Source organism: Protomyctophum bolini, assembly GCF_963924005.1.
Source record: "Protomyctophum bolini genome assembly, chromosome: 23".
In the NCBI taxonomy this organism is placed as follows: Eukaryota; Metazoa; Chordata; class Actinopteri; order Myctophiformes; family Myctophidae; genus Protomyctophum; species Protomyctophum bolini.
In genome coordinates this window covers 23,140,712-23,162,717 of record NC_137884.1, presented here as the reverse complement: position 1 = coordinate 23,162,717, position 22,006 = coordinate 23,140,712, and the positions used below count along the sequence as shown (strand labels likewise).

General features: G+C 45.4%; 1 protein-coding gene across 1 annotated transcript in view; it reads right to left on the bottom strand.

Annotated features, from left to right (window-relative positions):
- Window positions 1-685: 685 nt before the first annotated feature.
- The window catches only part of ntf3 (neurotrophin 3), a 71,144-nt gene continuing 49,823 nt past the window's right edge, over window positions 686-22,006 (bottom strand). The window contains exon 2 of the mRNA XM_080757465.1: window positions 686-1,761. Coding sequence (XP_080613591.1) covers window positions 865-1,761 — 897 coding nt within the window. The 3' untranslated portion in view covers window positions 686-864. The remainder of the gene's footprint in view (window positions 1,762-22,006) is intronic.

Here is a 22,006-nt window from a genome sequence, read left to right as displayed (position 1 = left end):
CTCTCTCTCTCTCTCTCTCTCTCTCTCTCTCTCTCTCTCTCTCTCTCTCTCTCTCTCAGCCATGTGGTCAAGGCACATGTAAAGTCTTACAACAAAGCACCTCGGGTATCCTGCAGCACTATATTCTCCAGATGAGTCCATATAGGTTCTTTCTTTCTGTCCTATTCTTTTTTTCTTTTATAGATTTATTTTAACCTTTTTGATGAAGACTTCTTTTCAATAAATAACACAAATATATTCATACATCATCATATATATATATATATATATATATATATATATATATATATATATATATACATATATATATATATATAGAGAGAGAGATAGATAGATAGATGGACATGTATTATCTACATGCATTTCATATAATTTAAATAATAATTTATATGTACAACACCACCCCCCCCCCCCCCACACACACACACACACACACACGCACACACTTCGGTCACACACACATATAGCCTCTACGCACACACCATCCCACCCCTCCCCCCCCCCCACACCCTCCCTCCCTCATCTTGTCCACTTGGGGGTCTTCTTCCATCAAAGAGTTTATTTGCGCAGATGTGTGAAATACCGATTTTTTTTTATTTTCTTTTTTAAATATTTGACCCGGAATCGATCACTTCAGTAGGTGTAGTGTTTGATGGCGCGTACCGTACCGTACACGTACCGTACGGCCCACCAGTGTCACACAAACCCCCCCCCCCTTCCTGCCTGCGGACAGGAAGGGAAGTAAAATCCCATACAGGAAAAAAAACGGGGGATAGTTCCTCAGTTCCTCAAGCGAGTCCTTTTGGTGTGTCTGTCTGCTAGCAGCCGCGCAGCTAGCAGCCGCGCGCGTGTTTACACGTGTCTTTATGTCCGGCGGTGCTTCCGGGACAGCGCGCAGACGCACGACGTGTCGATGCGTATCCACCGCCAGCCCACGGCGCTGCGCACCTGCGTGAGCGCGCGCACGTACGTCTGCACCGTCTTGCACTGCGAGTTCCAGTGCTTGTCGTCGATGCCGCGGCAGCTGCTCTTGAAGGGCTCGGTCCGACAGCGCGTCTCGTAAAAGTACTGCTTGGCCTCCTGCATGTTGGAGGAGGAGCGGATCTGCCGCAGCACGGTCACGCGCTGGCCCTTGAGGTCCGTGGCCTGCGTCTTGTCCGTCACCCACTCGCTCTCGCTGTCGCACACCGAGTACTCGCCGCGGTAGCTCTTGTGCTCGCCGGCGTAGCGCTTCTTCCGCGTCTTGTTGCCGCCGCCGCCGCCCTCCGCCGCCGCCGCGCTCACAAAGTCGTCCATGAGGTAGAGCGGCGGCGGCTGCAGGGGGGGCCGGTCGCTCAGCAGCACGCGCGGCGAGTTGTAGCGCTTGTGCTGCCGGAGGAGGTCCGAGTTGAGCATGGTGACGGCGGCGGCGGCGGGGTGGTGAGCGCCGCCGGTGGCGGCCCCCAACCCGCGCGCCCCCTCCTCGGGGTCCGTCTGCTGCTCCTCGAAGGCGGACATCATGCCCAGAGAGGGCAGCAGCAGCGCGTCCCGGGAGGACTCCTCGGAGGCGGCGGTCCGGCCGGCCGCCCTGCTGCCGGTCCGTCCTCGGGTCAGGTCGGCTTGGAGCAGTTTGATGATGAGGGAGTTCAGAGGGTCCGGGCTGGGCTGCTGCTGCTGTTGCCCCTGGAAGCTGCTGTCCATGTTGGTTGCCTGGATGGTGTAGAGGTACGTGAGGACCATCACGTACAGCAAGATGGACATCACTAGATTCACCTGTAAGATCTGTGGAGACACGGAGAGAGACAGAGGAGACAGCATCGTGTTAGTTATTGGCAGAGGTCTGAAAGATCTCAGGTTAGAGCTGTGCCCGTTTGGGCACTGGCCTACTTGGAACGACGCAAGTTTGGAAATGCATGCAGATGTCAGAATGATGTCAGAACAGGCCAGCTTCATATATGGAGATATAACGGTGATCGGGTGCAGAGCCCGGGCCGAGGCCTTTTGTGGCGTTTCTGGACAACCGTGGGTCCGACCGACTTGAAGAATAGCACCGCACACCTGCGCACTGCAACACCAAAAGGGGTTAAGAAAAAACCAACAACCGCAAAATAAAAATAGAATGCTTAAAAATATATTTTTTACTGAATTAAATTGACCACAGAACAGCCGAGGGTGTCGTCAGTTAATTCCTATATAAATTTGTGGTATATGCTCACATTAGTTCTGGTTCACTGTACATTATTCACTGTACACATTTGTACGTTTGAGAAATACTCCAAGTATGTGAAAACTAAAAACCTTTTACTCTTCTTGCTAAGTCGTGTGTGGTTTAGTTCAGTGTTGTAATGTGTTTCCACTGAACTCAATCAGGTTGTCAGCCGTTTGGTTTATGTTTCAATGTCAACAGGCGCTGTGGGAATCTTTGATCTGGTCCGTGTGTGTGTGTGTGTGTGTGTGTGTGTGTGTGTGTGACTGTGTGTGTGACTGCTTGTGTGACTGTGTGTGACTGTGTGTGAAGTTGTGATGTGTTGCTACATGCACAACATTGCAGGGAAAAACTCATAACTCTCTCTAATGATACAAGGGATTGCTTGGCATGAACTTTCACAAGTAGCCTATGGAGTAAAGTCTGACACACACACACACACACACACACACACACACTCTGTGTCTCATTGGAGGTCTGTGGACAGTTCATAAACCTGCCAGTGACATCATCGGTGGGAATGCCAAGCTAATGGAAACTACAGTCTTTTCTCTTCAGTAATCATCAGTGCCTTTATGAGGGGTGCTAGCCCCTCCTATATCCAGCTTTTAGTGCATGTTCTACACAAACATTAAATTCAATGAATGGTCGATTTTACGTCATAGTGTCTGAGCAAATTGACATAGGTCTCCATTTTCGTCACCCTTATCCCTAAACTACTTTGCCCTTTTTCTCCCTTTTTTTTCCTATTTTGCAAAACATTTTTGAATGGTTAAAATGGCCAGTCTACAAGCTCACAACGTGTCAATGTAGATTGAACTAGTTGAACTATTCAAAAAATGTTTTTCATTTTAATTTCATTTCGTTTTACAAAATAGTAAAAAAAAATAAAGGCAAAGAAGTTTAGGGATAAGGGGTTTGTTTAGCCGGTGACGGAAAGGGAGCCCATATAGTGTCTATTTTACCATGCCATGCTGATGTGCGATGATCAGAGCGCCACTCGCTTCACACGGGCGTGATGTTTTTTTTAGGGATATCTGGATGTTACTATTTGACTTAATGGGAGTGTCGTCTCTTTACTGTATATAGAATCTCTTTGACTCTCTTTCCTTCCTCGTCATGTAGGCTACAGTACGAGTGCCTGAAGGCCCCTTCCTTCTGCTCAGGTTCTGACACGCTGCTGCTTTGTGACGTGCATTTCTGTCCCTCGTTAACAAGTAATTACAGTAACAAACTAGAAATGCACTCTGTCGAGGTGCCAACTGCACACATGTAGGCCATACATGGCCTACTTGTGCGCAAGCAGAGCGCGCAAGTACTGCTATACTAACTAATGTCTATTACAACGGCTGACCTTTAGACCGGTTATTGACCTTATACCAACCCTGAAACATACCGTAGTTATGCCACCATCAACAGCCAATAAGGGACCACCATTCTTACCCACGCACCTTAGTTACGTCATCAAGAATGGTGGTCCCCCATTGGCCGACGGACAACACGGACATACAGTACGCACACCGACATACGCAGCCGATTACAGTACATGCACACTCTGCTTGCGCAGGTGATGATGAAAGCATTTAAGTCCTCTTTACATGCTATCAGTACATGTGATGATGAAAGCATTTAGGTCCTCTTTACATGCTATCAGTGCAGGTGACGGTGTGCATGGGGAACAGAGCGTGCTTGCATGATACTTATAGGAACAACACACACGCATGCACGTATACCCGGCACGCACACACATGCACGCACGCACGCACACACGCACCAGATTTATCCACACTTTTCCTGGACTGTGTGTGCTCCAGTTCCTGTCGATTTGATCCAATGAAAGCCAATGAAACTGGTCAGATGACCAATGATATCCAATGAAATCAACAGGAACTGGAGCACACACAGCCCAGGAAAAGTGTGGATACTCTGTTGTGCAGCGGTGTCACTCGCTGAAGAAAACAGATCCACAAGTTCACAATGTGACAATCAAGTTTAAGGCCGAATACTTTATACTCCCAAGTGCACATTGTAAAGTGTCATCATTCTTCAGTACTGTAGTACCACCTGGTAATGGTATGGATGTTTGTCTGTAGCCTATAAAGTCACAACTGCTGCAACAACTGAAGATTTGTTTACATATTGCTGGACAACCACTTCAATAGACTGAAACTCACCTTATGGCATATAGGCATCTCCCGGCAGGATCCGCCGGGAGAAACTATAGGCGAACCTGCGCAACATGAGACTAATTAATTAGAGCGACAGAGAGAGAGAGAGAGAGAGAGTGTGCATGTTTGCGTCAATTTAACAAAGGTGCAGACGATCAGAAATCAGCAGAGACTAGTGGTCGACGTTTGCGCTACTCTATGCCGTATTGAAGTGGACTCGGTCCCAGACTTTAGTTTTTTCTCCCTGGAAATAAAAAAACGTCTGGGTTTCCGAGGCTACCTCAAGGATAACAGCATCAGTATAGGTTGCTGCCTTCAGGAAGGAGATATGGTGTCTCAGCATACAGTTGGGTCAGACTAAAGAGGTCCTTTGTCCATCAGTCGACTTTGAGGCTCACTCAGGAATTTGGCCAGGATTAGACTGAGCTGTGGACATTGCTCTTGTCTTTGGTTTTATCTATACACATAGTTTTCTTGTCTGTTTTATGTGTTATGTCAAACGTGAGTATTGTGTGTCGCAGGGTCGCAAGACAAATTTCAGTGCGACCTGACAAAGTACTAAAATATTATATCATACATCGGCCTTGTATCTCTCCTGGAAGCCAACTCGGCATATGGAATGTAATGAGTTAATTAAGTAGGTGTTCTGTACGTGTGTGTGTGTGTGTGTTTTCAATTTAGTCAATTGTAAAAAGTAATCGATAATTCATTCCCTAATTATTTCAGGGATGTCCATATACATTGGGTATAACAGGAACACATAGTGTAGTGTGTGTACCTATGCTTACAATTTAGGGCATTTTGCAGATGGGAGGGATTTACAGTAAGCAAGAACAACACATGGTAATACATCAAATTACATAGAAATAGTCATCAAGAATCATACGTAAGCTATAAGAACCTAACATCCGCCTAACAGTAGAATATCTGTACAATGACACGGAGTATACACTATAGAGTGCTGTGTCTATAACATGCTATCTAACCCATCTAGACCTGAGGACGATTCTACAAATGTCTTCTGAAAAACCTCATGTTTCTATGTGTCAGTGGTTCTCACAGGGTTAAAACCTCATGTTTCTCTGTCAGTGGTTCTCAAACTATTTCATGTCAAGGACCCCCAGGATTCCATGTAATTGGCCGCCGACCCCCATCCAAAAATAGGTTGTTCCATGAAGCAAAGATTTGAGTTAAAAATGTTCACAGATAATTTAAAAAATCACACCCGTGTGAACTGAGTGGTGCGACTCCCCTCTTCCCCCCCCCCTCCTCTCTCTCTCTCTCATTAGCAGGCAACAGTACAGCACTATCTCTCTCTCTCTGTTTCTGGCACAACAGCGCCACAACAGCGCCCCTACTGGCACTGATAGTCATACTCATGCTCATTAACGACACATAGGTGAACAACACGGACATTGCTGTTCCTTGGAGTGGTTGCACCACTCCAAAAAAAAGCAGATCTACAAGCTCGTAGCGCGGCACTCTGTGCTTAAATGGGATAAATTACATAAGTTGAGCCTTAGCATACGCCTGTGAGGTCGTGGAGTCCACTCGACCTTACATGCTTGCTCCCAGTCGTAATAATAATAAATGTTATTTATAAATCGTCGGGTGCAGGTGATGCAGGGGTTTTACATGGACCTACAGTACTGTACACGCCTCGGGGGAGGAGGGGCTTTGGAACAGGAAATGAACAACATGGATCTAATAGTCATGAGTTGGAGGATTAAACGGGCTGTTTCCACCATAACCGATTCTGGACGGGGGTTCATTTAACGTCTCCTCAGGCTTCTCTGTGTGTGTGTGTCCCAGACAGTTATTGAGTGGTGCAACCACTCCTACAACCAGTAATGTCCGTGCCTATACCTATGTGACTATGTGGCCATGAGCACGAGGTATATGACTTATTAGTACCAGTAGGGGGCGCCAGAAACGGAGAGAGATAGTGCTGTGCCTGGTGCCTGCTAATGAGAGAGAGAGAGAGAGAGAGAGAGAGAGGTGGGGGGGTGGATTTCACCACTCAGTTCACATGGGTGTGATTTTTTTTAAGTTGCTTGATTCAATCTTTAGATATTTGATGATATCCATTTCCCGCTGCCCCTCCTATATAAACGGACTGCACTTCAAATCCCATTTTAACCCATTCTGGGCGGGAACCCCTTTTGGTGTTAGCATTACGTTATGCTTTAGCTATTGAAAAATAGCAGATCTACAAGCTCATAGCGCGCCACCGAGTGGCGCGCTACGAGCTTGTAGGTCTGCTAAAAAAAAATTAATCGAAGAACGACTGACGTAGAAGACATTTTTTTTAAAATCTTATCTTAGGTGAGAATGGAAAACTGTCAGGCTGTAGAAGACATTTTTAGAATCTGATCTCAGGTCAGAATGGGTTAACGGCCTCATTTAACACCGGTATAAGGACGGAGTTCTCCGTTCAATCAATTACAATATTAGTATCGCCCAGCGCTCAGGACGTGAAGTGCCTTCCATAAAAAAAGGAGATGTCCTGGCCTGTCAAACGATGTTTTACTGCTCACAGCTAGAGAGATTACATTCACCTTACAGTACAACACCCATAAAAACCATGTTTTTAACCCATTTTGGGCGGGAACCCCTTTTGGTGTTAGCATTATGTTATGCTATTGAAAAATAGCAGATCTACAAGCTCATAGCGCGCCACCGAGTGCCACGCTACGAGCTTGTAGGTCTGTGACGACTGACATATAAACATATAGCTTTTTCAGAAAACTGTCAGGATGTAGAAGATTTCTTTTTTAGAATCTGATCTCAGGTCAGAATTGGTTAACCCATTCTGTACGGGAACCCGTTTTGGTGTAAGCATCATGTTATGCTTTAGCTATTTAAAAATAGCAGATCTACAAGCTCATAGCGCGCCACCGAGTGGCGCGCTACGAGCTTGTAGGTCTGCTATTTTTGAAAAATCGAAGAACGACTGTGACATTTTTAGAATCTGATCTCAGGTCAGAATGGGTTCATCAGACCAGTGTGTGTCCAGTGGAAACCTCGTATGAATCTGATCTCAGGTCAGAATTGGTTAAATGAAGGTGAGAGTCGGCTGGAAGAGACTCTAACAATGTGGGTGAGCTGCAAGTTGCTGAGTGGGCATGGTGATAATGCTACATGTGCGCGCGCAAGATCATTCATGTTATAGACATTTAGAGGTTAGGTTTAGGGGTCGGAGCTTTGTCTCATTTATAGTCCACTTAGCTATACGTGACCACCAGGGACGTGCACTATAGGTAAACTTTATTGTCCACAAGGGAAATTTATCTTGGGGGGCTTTCGCCACCAGCTACAGCCACACATAAAACATCAATGACAAACACAAATGCATTACAGAGGGAGACACAACATTACACCATTACACACATGATGTGGATCATCTATAGCGTCACACAGTTATACCGCTGTTTCAGAGCCTCGCTCAACATCTTAGTTGATGCTGGTGTACAAACGTTTTTATTTAAAATCTGACATACTTGTCTTCCACTTTGGTTCTTTGTGTCTTCTCCCAGAGGGGCAGAAGTACAGTTCTGTACAGCAATGTGCCCCTTTTTGAAAGTTTGTTTTTGTACAGTTTGATCATTTTATTTTTAGTTTTGTACAGTACACTATGTGTCACACATGGTGACATCGATCAATTCTGGATTAAAAGCTTCTAATATATCATGACGGTAAAGAAGAGGGTCCAATAAGGCACTCTGATCCAGTGAAGTGAAGAAGCCTGTATTATATTTTACGGCTTGGCAAAGATCATTACAAAATCACACCCGTGTGGATTGGTGGTGCAACTCCCCCCCCCACCTCTCTCTCTCTCTCTCTCTCTCTCTCTTTCACTCTCTCTCTCTCATATTAGCAGGCAACAGTGCAGCACTATCCCTCTCTCCGTTTCTGGCACAACAGCGCCCCTACTGGTACTCATAGTCATATACTGGTGCTCATTAACGTCACAGACACACATAGGTGAACACGGACATTGCTGTTCCTTGGAGTGGAAAAAAGGGGAGACCGACGCGTTTCGTCTCTACGCCGTCGTCAGGTTCCCAAATATTATTTATGTCCCAAAATCTATACACACACACACTGTGAGCACCTTCCTCTCACAATATCAGTGCACACCACATACAGTACGCAACGGTGTCAGCCACCGAAAACCACTGGTCTACTGTACAAGCCGGAGAGGGAGGAGGTGCTGAGATGAACAACGATAAAGCAGATTTACGGAGATGCCGACAGATGTTAACCCATTCTGGGCGGGCACCCATTTTGGTGTTAGCACTATATGTTATGCTTTAGCTATTGAAAAATAACAGATCTACAAGCTCATAGCGCGCCACCGAGTGGCGCGCTACGAGCTTGTAGGTCTGCTATTTTTGAAAAATCGAAGAACGACTGACATTTTTTAGAATCTGATCTCGGGTCAGAATGGGTTCATCAGACCAGTGTGTGTCCGGTGGAAACCTCGTATGAATCTGATCTCAGGTCAGAATGGGTTAATGTGGTGGAAACATGAAACGTGTTAATGTACAGTACAGATGTTAATGTGGTGGAAACATGAAACCTGTTAATGTATACAGTACAGATGTTAATGTGCAGTAGGTGAAACATGAAACGACATAAATTATAACGGCGTGCTGCGGATTTAGCAGGATGTTATGATGATGAGAGACCGAAGAAATGTGAATCTAATTACCGCGTAAATGGTGCATTTATTTAGCGCTTTCATTTTGGTACTTTAACCCATTCTGGACGCCTGGCCGGCCCATATGGGGATGATCTTTATGTCATTTCTAAGACGTCTTCACCAATTGATCTGGCTGCGATCGGACTCTCTCTGATGCACACAGGGACGTCTGTCTTAAAACATTTAGACCCTGAGATCAGATTCTAAAAATGTTTTCTAAATCCTGACAGTTTTCTGAAAAACCTATGTTTCTATGTCAGTGGTGCTCAAACTATTTCATGTCAAAAGACCCCAAAGATTATTATTATGTAATTGGCCACCTAACCCAATCTGAAAATATGTTATTCCAATATGTTCCAATATGTTATTCCAATATTCTCAGAAGCAAAGATTTGAGTTAAAAAACATTCGCTCTGAAATAATTCATATTCAAGGAATTGCACCACATTTTCACGATTTTTCAAAAAAATTGCAGATCTACAAGCTTGTCGATCTACGAGCATGTAGATAGTGCTCTTATCATCACATTCCATGCTCATACACACAGAGCCCTGCATAGTAGCGCCTAGCGCCCCCTCAAAACATGTGACAACTTCTTTCCACCACTGCTGCCTCCAATGTGTTCACATAACCTCTTTGTACGCGCCTGTCTTCAGAGTCTGTTATACCTGTGGGGCTGATATGGCCCATTTAAAAGCACACTTGTCAGACTTTTAGGAATTGTCTATCATGTCGGCTTTTAAAGCACATGTGCTATATAGCCTTATCTACATTACCTGGCCATTCATCATTCCGGCTGTCATTCAGCTACACTGACAGAAAGCCCCGAGGGAGGGAAACATGTGTACCAAGTACAAACATTGGTACTATTCGAGGAGGTATTGGACCCCTGAGGACTTTCACCGCCCGTAAGAGGCTGTTTTCACTGCAGTCAATGTCCATCTCTCTGTCTGTTAGCATTCACTGGAACAACATGCTTCTCTTAAACCCTACCGTATACTATAGAGCAGTGGGTCTCAAACTGTGGTGCGCGGGCGCCTTCTAGGGGGTGCGGTGCGCGACATGAAAAGGCTAATGGTGGTGCTATGGTTTTATTTTAATCCATTAATAAAATGTGCCCATCGTCAGCAAGAACCTCTAGGCTCTATAGAGCGATGCGATCAGTTTTCATAGCACTAATTTGACCGGAGATTATCAATCTCCGTCTCGGGCACATGACCGTGCACTTGAACTTGACGGTGATTTACGTCATGGGCCCCGATTGTGTTTTAACATATAATGCCAATATCAGCTATAGGTCAGGAGGTAACGTGGTGCATGGCCAAAAAGGTTTGGGAACCGCTGCTACAGAGAGTATAAATGGTGCATTTATATAGCGCCTTTATCCAGGTCGCTTTACAGAGATTGTGCATTACATTCACCCATTCACACTGCAGGGCCGGTTGGGGCCCTAGGTGGCGCTATAAGCAAGATCTGTAGAGTGCGGGTATATGCGTATTATACGTCGAATTTTAGGACATCTGGCACGGTCTTGGTACGGTTCTACACTCATCCATCCTCGTGGAGGATTTAATATTTCTTTTGCTGAGTGATGCTTAGAGTTGGAGTCATGCCTGGTAAATAATATATGCACTGTCTGCAGAGCCTTAAGTTTACTTGGGAAATCCAATCATTTTTATGATGATCCCGGGCCGGAAGGGTCGGCTGTTAAGCCTGTCTCCTAGTCAACGTGCAGCATAGAGTATTCATTTTTAGACGGTTGTGACTACCCCCCTTAGCGTCTAACATTTGTCACCTCACCCACAGGGCAAAAGAAAAGTGGGGAGGCCAAAACGGACCTGGAGAAGATCAGTGGAGAGTGAGGGAAATACGACCGGACTATCGTGGGCCCAGCTGAAGAAAACTGCTCAAAACGGAGTCCGATGGCAGGGTGTGATTGCTCCACCTAGGAGCCTACAGGAATAAGTCAAAGTAAGTCAAGTCCAATGTGAATGTTGTGGGTTGCCAGTTGCCCGACCGATATCCCCACACTTAAAGCAGAAACCAGTGCTGAAAAAATATACTTTTGGAGGGCTTGGCACTGGAAGCGGCCACTTCGTGGGCCTGTACTAAGGGCCTGCATTCACACACACATTCACATGCAAGGCACCAACTAGCACCATCGGGAGCAATTAGGGATAATTCAAGCTTTCCATACAGCTCTGAAAAAAAAAATGTCTGTGAGTTTACAACAGCGTTTAACACAATCAGAAAGGACTTTTCTGATTGGATGTATGTATGGGCTGTCAAGGCCATAAAGTAGTTTATTTATTTTTTTACAGCGTAACTTCCAGAAAGTCTATAGCAGGCTACCTCCAGTTTTCACTCTGTCTCCAGTAAATATCTGCACAGAAAATAGCCGACATGTGCAAAGCTCAAATGTGTTGCAGTGCAGTGTATAGATCGTCTCTTTTCACAGCATGTTCGTTCCAGAATGTTGTGATTGATAAAACTCATTTCCTCTCTGTTTGGGATGAACCTTTCAGCCCTGTTTCTTTAAGTACAATGGTAGGAGAATAAGGGCAGGTTTAGGCATGGGGGTGAGCGTAGGGTTGCCTCAGGTACAGCTGTCATAGACTAGGAGAACTTAAAAGATGCTATCAGAATATCAAATACCGTATGTTTACTTCTGGTATCATACCACTGACTTCTAACTTGTTTGCTTTGGAGTGGGAGGGAGCACTTTTAAACAAACGTTTTCGGTATACAGCACATTTTCTCGAGGAGAAGCAAATGAATTGGCAGCTCCCGTTGTTGTGCCGCACGCACAGCTCCCCACGGTGAACTTTTACACAGTTAAAGTGTAGCAGCTGTTTCCCCCGCGCTAAAGGACTCATTGATTGAAAATAGTATTTTTATTTTCATGTGAAATTCAGATTGTTTCATCATTATTTTTGGTTGCCTGACATTCCCACCATATCCAATAATATGACTCTGAACATGTTAGTGGTGTCTATAGTGTGTTAATTAGCACAGCAAATTAGCAGAGAGATAAAAACACACATGCAGTTACATTTCTCAATAGTTCTACAGCAAGTTGTATCACAACACGTCGCATCACAATGCATTATGTGAGCTTGTAGATCGACTATTCTTTGCTATACACTAGACTACAGTATAGGCCTATCGCCGTTAAGTTAAGCCCAGATACTTAACTCTTTTTTGCTGCTAGTTGTTAGCATAATTGTAGTTAAGCCGTGTGCCACGGCTCCGTCCACTTTAACAGGATCTGTTTCCTCCCCCCCTGCAGCCCCATGCAAACACTCACTGCAACCCTTTGCTATCATTAGCACTGTTTACCTGTTCGCCAGAGACGTAAACATGTCGGGAGCGACGCGGTACAAAGTCACAATAAATGACATCCGAACTTTGGATGGCTGAAGATCCACCAAGGACAGCTCTCTTAGATTCCGACTTATAGAGGTTTGAAAGTTGAACCGAGGTAAACGGAGAGTTGTATAACGTCCCATAGCTGGTGGTGACAGAGGCGTTGCCTAGCAACCGAATCAATGTTAACAGCTGCTATGGGGCTCAGCCACTATACACACGTATAGAGTATACGAGGTGGCTGATAACATCCCATAGCTGGGGGTTACGGATATATATTTGTACGTCGCAGAGAAAGAATGAAGCAATATTACACGAGAGGGTGTGCATTACCGCCGGACGTGCTAAGACTGACGCTACGCACTCGTATAGCGTCAGCCTGACGTCCCATTAAACCGACCATAGATATTATACTAACCCCTATCCCCTAACCTTAAACCTAACCATAGAGCCCCATACTAACCCTACCCCTAACTCAGTGGCCTTGTGGTTAGAGTGTCCGCCCTGAGACTGGGAGGTCGGGGTTCGATCCCCGGCCGGGTCATACCAAAGACTCTAAAAATAGGACCCAGTTCCTCCCTGCTTGACACTCAGCATCAAGGGTTGGATTGGGGGTGTAAGTCCCTGCGACATACTAGCGTCATGTCCAGGGGGTGTACTTGTACATCAAGCTGCCTCACGCTACAGAAACAGGAGATAGGCTCCTGCCCTATGGGCCTCATGGCTCGGCAAGGCTAGTACTTACTACTTAACCGCATGTGAAAGTCACGGGCGAGTCTTAATCGTCCATGCAGTCGGACTAACGCATACCAGTCCTCCTGAGCCACTGTCGCCCCCCGTTTGTGCAAGATAGATGTGCAGTCAACATCCGTGTTCATCTATCATGGCCATGCTACTTCCACTGCACCAAGACCACCTTTAATTTCTACAATCGAGGCTACAAAGTTGATTGATAAATAACCTCACATGGCCATTGATTGGAATGATCACCTCCGATCAATTCTGTGATCATTCAACGTGGATGATCTGGCCTTTCATATGAAAATGTCTTAGCCAGTTAAAGTTAAACCATCTATATATCTATGGAACTCTACTTAGTTGACCGGGGTCTGCTCTGTACTCTTCCCTCTACACCAGATCTCTTTGCTGAAAATAGCAGATCTATAAGCTCACATGCGTAACATCATGTGGCGAGCCGGATCTGCAGTATAGGTGATGTTGGTGCTATTTTTTGTGACATTAGTTTGTTTTGTTTTTTTGTAGACCGTGTCATCATGATTATGTTCGTTTCTTTTATTCAGGACTTTAAAATGCATTAATATAACCATAACTTTAGACATCCAACATAATACATGAATTTAGCACTAAACACAACACATTTCCCTGAGACTCACTGAAATGACCCCCTGTGCGAAATCCTTTCAGCACGCACACACGCACACACACACACACACACACACACACACACACACACACACACACACACACACATATGACAGTGCTCTCTCTCTCTCTCCCCCTCGCTCTCTCTTCATGAAATTTTTAAGACTGCAGTGGCACCCAAAATACTTTCTCAAAACCAGTAAGACGCTTGAGGGCGAGAAGCGACCTCAACCTAGACCAGGAATATGATTGAGTGAGTAATAACCAACAGTAGGCTGATTACAGCTGATATGCTGTCTTTAACCCTGCGGTAAAGGTCCCTGCCTGCACACAGAGCACGCTTTTCGGATTTTTAGCGACGTTTCTCCATCGTTTTTTCCCCCCAAAAACGCATCCTGTGTGCAACCACCTTTAGACCTGAAGCATCCGTCTCGTTGACGGCAGACTGCTGGCCGAACGGTGGTGCTTTGGCATGGTGGGGGGGGGTCAGATCACTTCTGTACTGGCCATATAAAGAGCATGTCTTGAGTGTACATGAGGTCAGATCAACATATGGAATGTCAGAACAGGTCAGCTCCATACAGTATATGGAGATCTATGGGTGGTAGCCAATGTTCCCTCTAACGTGCGCCCGTGCGCGCGCGCGCACATGGCCAAATGCTCCCGCGCACATCTGAAATCTGTCGCGCACAGAAACGTTTGTGTGTAAAAGAAATAAAGTTTCTATAAAAAATAAAATAAATAAATAAAAAGTCGCCGCCTCCACGTCTCATGTATTAGTCTACAGTAATACCTAGCCCGACATTTGTCCACAAACTTTTGTTAGATTACACAGGCGAGTCACGGCGACAGACAGGTCACACACAGACAGGACCGAGGTCCCTCCTGTGTGCAATGCATGCGTACGTGTGTCTCTCAGCCACAGGTTTGTCACGTGACCTTCTTTACAGCTGAACAGAGCACAAACAAACAAACAGTAAACACAGATAGCAGTTAGCTTGGATGCACGTACTCGCATGATAATTCACTTAATAAAATAATGACCAGTCAGCCTCCTAAAAAGACAAGTGACACGACTCACACCGCCGCCGCTAACCCAGCCAAAGTAAGGAGGAAAGTGCTCTCTTTTAAGACTGAATGGCTGGCGCAGTCTGTGCAAATAGACGGACAACATGTGCAACTGGGAGATGTTTTTTCTTTTTCGGATGAGAAAGGAGTTATCTGCAAAACATGTTGCGAGGCGAAAGTTTTAAGTGACTTTTCTGAAGGTAAAAAATGGGACGAGTGGAAAATGGACTACCTCAAGCGCCACCTTCTGCACAAAACGCACCAGAATGCTGCTGGAATTTTACGAAGACGTAAGGGGGTTGGAATCGGTGCGTTGCTGCTGCAGAATGAAGAGGAAAGACGGGACAGGAATGAGCACTTGGAAAAGAACAGATCTGACAGCCAGCAAGTTCATGTGCTCATTGACAATGTGCTACTCGGCATACAAATGAACGCATCGATGCTCTCTGTTCAACAGATCCATGATCATGTTGCAAAATATGTGAGTATCCCAGAACACTGGCGGAGCAAGAACTATGCCTTTGAGTTTGTGAAGTCAATAAATGCAGTTGTACAGAATGAGAGCATGTGCGAAATTCGAAATGCCCCGTTTCATACCTTGATTGTAGATGAGAGCACAGACATCACAGTGCACAAAATGCTAGTTCTGTATATAAAATACAGGGAGGAAAAGGAAGTAAACTACAAAACTGCGTTTGGTGGCATCATTCAGTTAACGTCATGCACTGCTCCAGCTATTGTTGAGGCCATCACACAGTTTTACTCCACACATCAATTAGACATGCAGAGAATGGTGATGCTGACCTCTGATGGTGCCTCAGTAATGCTAGGAAAGCACAATGGAGTTGCAGCTATATTGAGACGTGTTCTGATGTGCAGGTGTTATGCATTCTGATGTGCAGTGTTCTCACAGACTAACAGAGGTTTAGGGAGGGAGGGAGGGAGGGAGGGAGGGAGAGAGAGACGGGGAGAGAGAGAGAGAGAGAGAGAGAAGAGGGAGGACTTTGCTCTGTATCGTCAATTCAATGGTCAAATAAATATTTGGTTAAGCAATATAATATGCCTTTTTGTATTATTATTATTATCAGCTAAATGTATATATTTTTGAGGGAAATTAAGATTCTCCGATTTTTTACAAACCGCCGCTTATCAACTAACAGTCACGGCCCGGGCTCACGGCAGGCAGGTGACGTATGTTGCTCAGTAGTTGCTGATGTCTGCTCAGGAGGGTTGAGTGTTTGCTCAGACCGAAAAAAAATTAGAGGGAACATTGGTGGTAGCGGGGACATTCTCTTGCGTGTACAGGGTTTGATAATTTTCCTTTCTGTAGAGAACTCTAGTTTTCCCAGCGGCACCCGCCCCTCTAGACCAGGAATCATACAGGCCTGGCCAGGCTAGTAGTCTGCTAGCCTGGCCAAGCCAGCGTGCTTCCTGGTCATATTGAGAGCGACACACCTCAGTAGTTCACTCCCACTCCTAGACCAGGAAATGTCTCCCGTTCCTCCGGGCTTTCATTTTTTTGAGCGCAATGCGAATGAACATAAAAGCCTGGATATTCTGAAGTAGTCAGGACTACACACCAGGTCAAACCACGCTCAAATGATTGCTTGCTTATTTCATTCCCTAGATATTGCATTCATTCTGAAGCTGTGAGATGAGGCAGAGGCTGCCCCCCCCACACACACACACACACACACACACACACACACACACTGATTATAGATGTTCATAAACACACACACAAGGGGTTAAACACACACAAGGGGTTAAAGTAGTAGCCTCACTCCCATAACCTCACCTCACCTGTGCTCATTTTGATTAAATGGCTGGAATCTGGAATGGCTTAGGGTTCAAATATCTCCACTTTTCCACAAGCTGCACACGGACGACATTCCCTCCGACGAGGGGCCCGGAATGAGTGCAGGACTGAACATATGAAAACTTTAGGATGTATGGGCCACACAAAATAGGTGGTGTGATCAATTACCCAACACCAATCACCACACACCTGTCAATTGTGTGCGCCATAATGTTTGTGCCTCCCAAACATCGACTGTTCCCAAAGGAAGTTTTTCTATTTTCAGTCTAGCTTTTCCTCATGTAAAAGTGGCGATATTTTACGTGACATATGTTTTCTAAAAGCCAAAACTTTCACATGGATATGAAACTAGAGGACAATATCTGACTCAAAGTCTTAGGAATTAATTACTGGGTGGTGAGTATACACTGCTCTGATAGGACTGATATATGGCTGTGTATTTGGTATTTGGAATGCATGAAATGTATGTAAGATTACAGACATTCTAGGGCTATGAACAATATTGGAAAGTTGATGATTAGCAAAGCCAGACAATAATGCCAGACAATATTATAGTTGGCTGGTATGAAGATTTAATACTTGTCCCGGACAAGCCTTAATGTCAAGCCCTGGTACATATTATTTATTTTGATTTGATCTAACGTTCAACTATCGTTGATATGATCTTTTTTGCATAGTACTGTATTTGTATGTCATTAAGTGTTCTGATGAATTGAATATGAAGGACTGCAATGGAAACGAGCCATAGTGCTTTCTTGGGTTTTAAATCCTAGTCTAGTAAACCTTTTATTGAACTGTACTTCGAAACGCACACACGCACGCACACACGTACACACACACGCACACACACACGCACACACACACACACACACACACACACACACACACACACACACACACACACACACACACACACACACACACACACACGCACATGCACACCATCCCTCATTCCAAACTCAAATTCCCATGACGTCATTCCCCTCATACTAGTGCCTAGATAAATATGATTGAGTGAGTAATAACCAACAGTAGGCTGATTACAGCTGATATGCTGTCTTTAACCCTGCGGTAAAGGTCCCTGGCTGCACACAGAGCACGCTTTTCGGATTTTTAGCGACGTTTCTCCATCGTTTTTTCCCCCCAAAAACGCATCCTGTGTGCAACCACCTTTAGACCTGAAGCTGATTCTACACAATGCCTTCCAAATCAAATCGGTATTTATTGTCACACTTTGAAGATCTTTTGAAAAATGTTCAAAAATAACAGCAAAATAACTGCAACAAACACATCTCCCACCTGCCTTCAGCCTGGCAGAGAGGTTAAATGGTGCATTTATATAGAGCCTTTTATATAGGTGCTTTACATAGATGTAAAGTGCATTACATTCACCCATTCACACACACACACATTCACACACCGATGACAGGGGAAACCATGCAAGGCACCAACCTGCACATCGGGAGCAATTTGGGGTTCAGTGTCTTGCACAAGGACACTTCGACACTAACTCTGGGGAAGCTCACAGGGTTCGAACTGGCAACCTTGCTGTTACCATCCCGGCCACTCTACCCCTGAGCCACCGCCGCTCAATATAACACTTATCAAGCCCTTTGGCCAAATTCAGATGACTGCTTAGTTAGTGGATCATCAGGACTCAGTGAATAGAGCCTGTGATGTCTATTGGGGTAATTAGCACATTTTTGGTCATGGAGTTTTTACTAGAAGCGTGTGTGTGTGTGTGTGTGTGTGTGTGTGTGTGTGTGTGTGGCGTGCGCACGCACACGATATAATTGTTGGCAGGGGTTGAGAAGGTGAGAAAGGAGTAAAGGAAGGAAAAATGCAAGATGAAAGCAAGGTTTGCAGGTTTTTTTCTTCCCAGTTTGTCAGTTAATGACTTGACATGGAAGGAATGCAAACTTTAAACTTTAGTTAACCTGCGTGTGCAACCTTATTGGGTTCATTTATACAACCAAAGTGCAACTACAGTGAGATACTCCAGAAAAAATGTACCACATAACCAGCCAAATGGCACAGAATCACATTTAAAAAAAAATGGTGCATAATCGCACAAACTTCCCACATATTTAGCAACCTCCCGCATATTTCACTGCATTAAATCACATAAAACCCTACATGCCTCCCCCTGGCCAGCCGGGACGCCTGATGGAGGGGAAAGGAACTGGTTGCAATAACGTGTTCCTTCCACGCGCTACGTCCAACCAGGGAACCACCCCCCTGTCAGGTGGAAAGAAGCAGATTGGACTCCTCATGCATTTGTTGCCTGTGTTTTTCTGGAGAATCTATACATTTATTTATAGTCGACTGTAAATGCCTGGACACAAGTCCCATGTACTGTACCTTCACTAACATGAAGTATGAGTTTCTCATTGCTCTCTCAGGTACAGTGTGAGTTTCTCATTGCTCTCTCCGGTACAGTGTGAGTTTCTCATTGCTCTCTCCGGTACAGTGTGAGTTTCTCATTGCTCTCTCCGGTACAGTGTGAGTTTCTCATTGCTCTCTCCGGTACAGTGTGAGTTTCTCATTGCTCTCTCCGGTACAGTGTGAGTTTCTCATTGCTCTCTCCGGTACAGTGTGAGTTTCTCATTGCTCTCTCCGGTACAGTGTGAGTTTCTCATTGCTCTCTCCGGTACAGTGTGAGGAATATCTGTAGCCCATTATTGACCACCATGCATAATTTACGCCGTGCAACAAATGGAGGGAAAAAGCAAAGCTTATAGATCTGCTATTTTGATTTTTTTTTAAAGTAGTGATGTCAGGAGTGTTGTGGTTAACTGTGTCGAGCTCCCGGACTACAACAAGGCTATAGTGTCAAGTCAACACATTACGACCACTCTACACATCTCCAACACAACCACAACCTTAATCTGTCTGTCCGCATGTATACTGTAGTTGTCTGTACAATTATCTCCATAGAGAACGGAGTTCGGTACTGTATTGTGCACGTCTGCCTGCGTGTCTGCCTGCCTAGCTGCCTGTCTGCCTGCCTGCCCGCCTGTCTGTCTCTCTCTGGCCTCCTCAAACCCCCACGCTGAGCACACCCCTCCTGTCCGTCATGCATGTGTCTCGGCTCAGACTGAAGGTCCATTAGGTCGAGGAGCAGGTCCTGGTGCTCTGTGATAAACCCTGCCTTTTGATCCTCCGGGTCAGACGTTCGCTCAGCTCGCCACCCCCTCCTCTCCCTCTCTTCCTCCTTCTTTCTCTCTCCCTGCTTCCCTCCCTCTTGCCCTCCCTTCCTCCCTCCTGAAGCCAAGGAAACACTGGTAGTCTGGAAGAGACACAAGCCAACTTCAAAATGCTAGTGGCCGGGAGGTGAGCATCTGCAGAGCGGGCAGCGGTATTTAGCAACTTCTCGCTGGCCATGTCAGACCTTCTCCTCTCCTCTCCTCTCCCACTTGTTCTCAACTTCTCAACAATAAAACAAATAATGTCTAACACAAAGACACACATTACAACATACAAACCTATACTAAACTACACAAATGATGACAACCATGTAAAGGAAGCTAAAAGGGAAAGGGTCGAGGTGAGTGTCACTGTCTCAGGGTTAGAGTGGCCTTCCCAGTTCCAACCCTGTGGGCTCCCCCAGAGTTAGTGTCCAAGTGTCCTTGAGCAAGTCTCTGAACGCCTAATTGCTCTCGATGAGCGCCATTAGCCATAGATCAACGGCAATTGCGCTTTTATAGCGCTTTCGATTGATCAAGCCATAATGCTATACTTACGTTAGCATCGGGTAGCTATAGCTGTTGTTGTCAAAACACTGGGTCGCCCGTCTTAGATCGTCGTCGCCATAATAATCCATTCTATCCATTTCTTTCAATCGCCTGTATCTCCTATTCCTTGTTTCAGATGGCATTTTTTGGTCAAAACAACGTTTCTTTGACGGCACAGAGCCGACGATGTGGAGCCCTCCAGTTCACCGGCATAGATCCGTTCGGTAAACAAGACCCATGTCCAGCATGTTCAACGTGTTAATCTGCCACAAGCTTGTGTGTTCACACGGACCTTAAGACGGCCGGCGCACGCACACACACACACACACACACACACACGCACGCACGCACGCACGCACACAACACACAGCACATAATGTACACACGTGCTGTACTATTACAAACGCATCCACGAACGAGAGCCGCCTATATAGTAACTCATTGGTCATGTATGCCCACCGCGGTACGGCTGGCGTCGCGCTCTCGAACAAAACGGACGATCTGCAAGCTCCATAGAGCTCTATAGCGACGCGCCATAGAGCTTGTAGATCGGCTGTTTTGCTGCCGCCTGAGGCATGAGTCACTGAGGGCTTAACCCATTCTCGGCGGGAACCCCTTTTGGTGTTTTAAGCAATATGTTGGCTATCTTTAGCTGTTGAAAAAGTGCAGATCTACAAGCTTGTATACTGTAGGTCTGCTATTTTTGAAAAATAGTGCAAATGTGTCACAAATCCTTGAATGTATATTCTTTCAGAGCTAACGTTTTTTTAACTCAAATCTTTGCTTCTGGGGGAGGTGTCCCTGGAACAACATATTTTCAGATGGGGCTCGGCGGCCAAATGCAGATATCTTTCGGGGTCCTTGACATGAAAATGTTTGAGAACGACTGACATACTGTACAGTAGAAACATGTTTTTCTTTCTCCAGAAAACTGTCATGATTTAGAAAACATTTGTTAGAATGTGGTCTCGGGTCTTAATGGCTTAAGGCTTATGGCCTCTGATCTCTTAACTCCTCAGGGATTGCTTTAGGGGCTAATCTTCCTCTGTGTCCTCCAGACATGACAGGGACACACAGACAGACAGACAGCAGGCTGGCCGGCCGCTTGGAATGGAGGCCACATTGTGGATGAATTAATTTAAACCCATTAAAGGAGAATTCCATGCTACAAGGCTTTCTTACCTTTTATTTGTATAGTTGTTACGTCCCCACCAAAGAGGTCCAGGTGATATTCTGTGCAAAAGCTCCTTATTGGCTATTTCCCCTACCATAAGCCCTCAATGAATTGAATGGGAATTGAATGGGGCTATGGGGTGTTTCGCTTATTTCCATCGATATTGTTTTGTATATATCCCCTCTTCTTAATGTAAATAATATCCCAAACGGCACACTTTACTACTTATTTAGATGCAAATAAGCGAATTAGCACAACACCCCATAGCCCCATTCAATTCCCATTCCATTCAATGCAATTCATTGAGGGCTTATGGTAGGGGAAATAGCCAATAAGGAGTTTTTTCACAAAAAAAACACCTGGACCTCTTTGATGGGGACGTAACGACTACAAAGAAAGGTAAG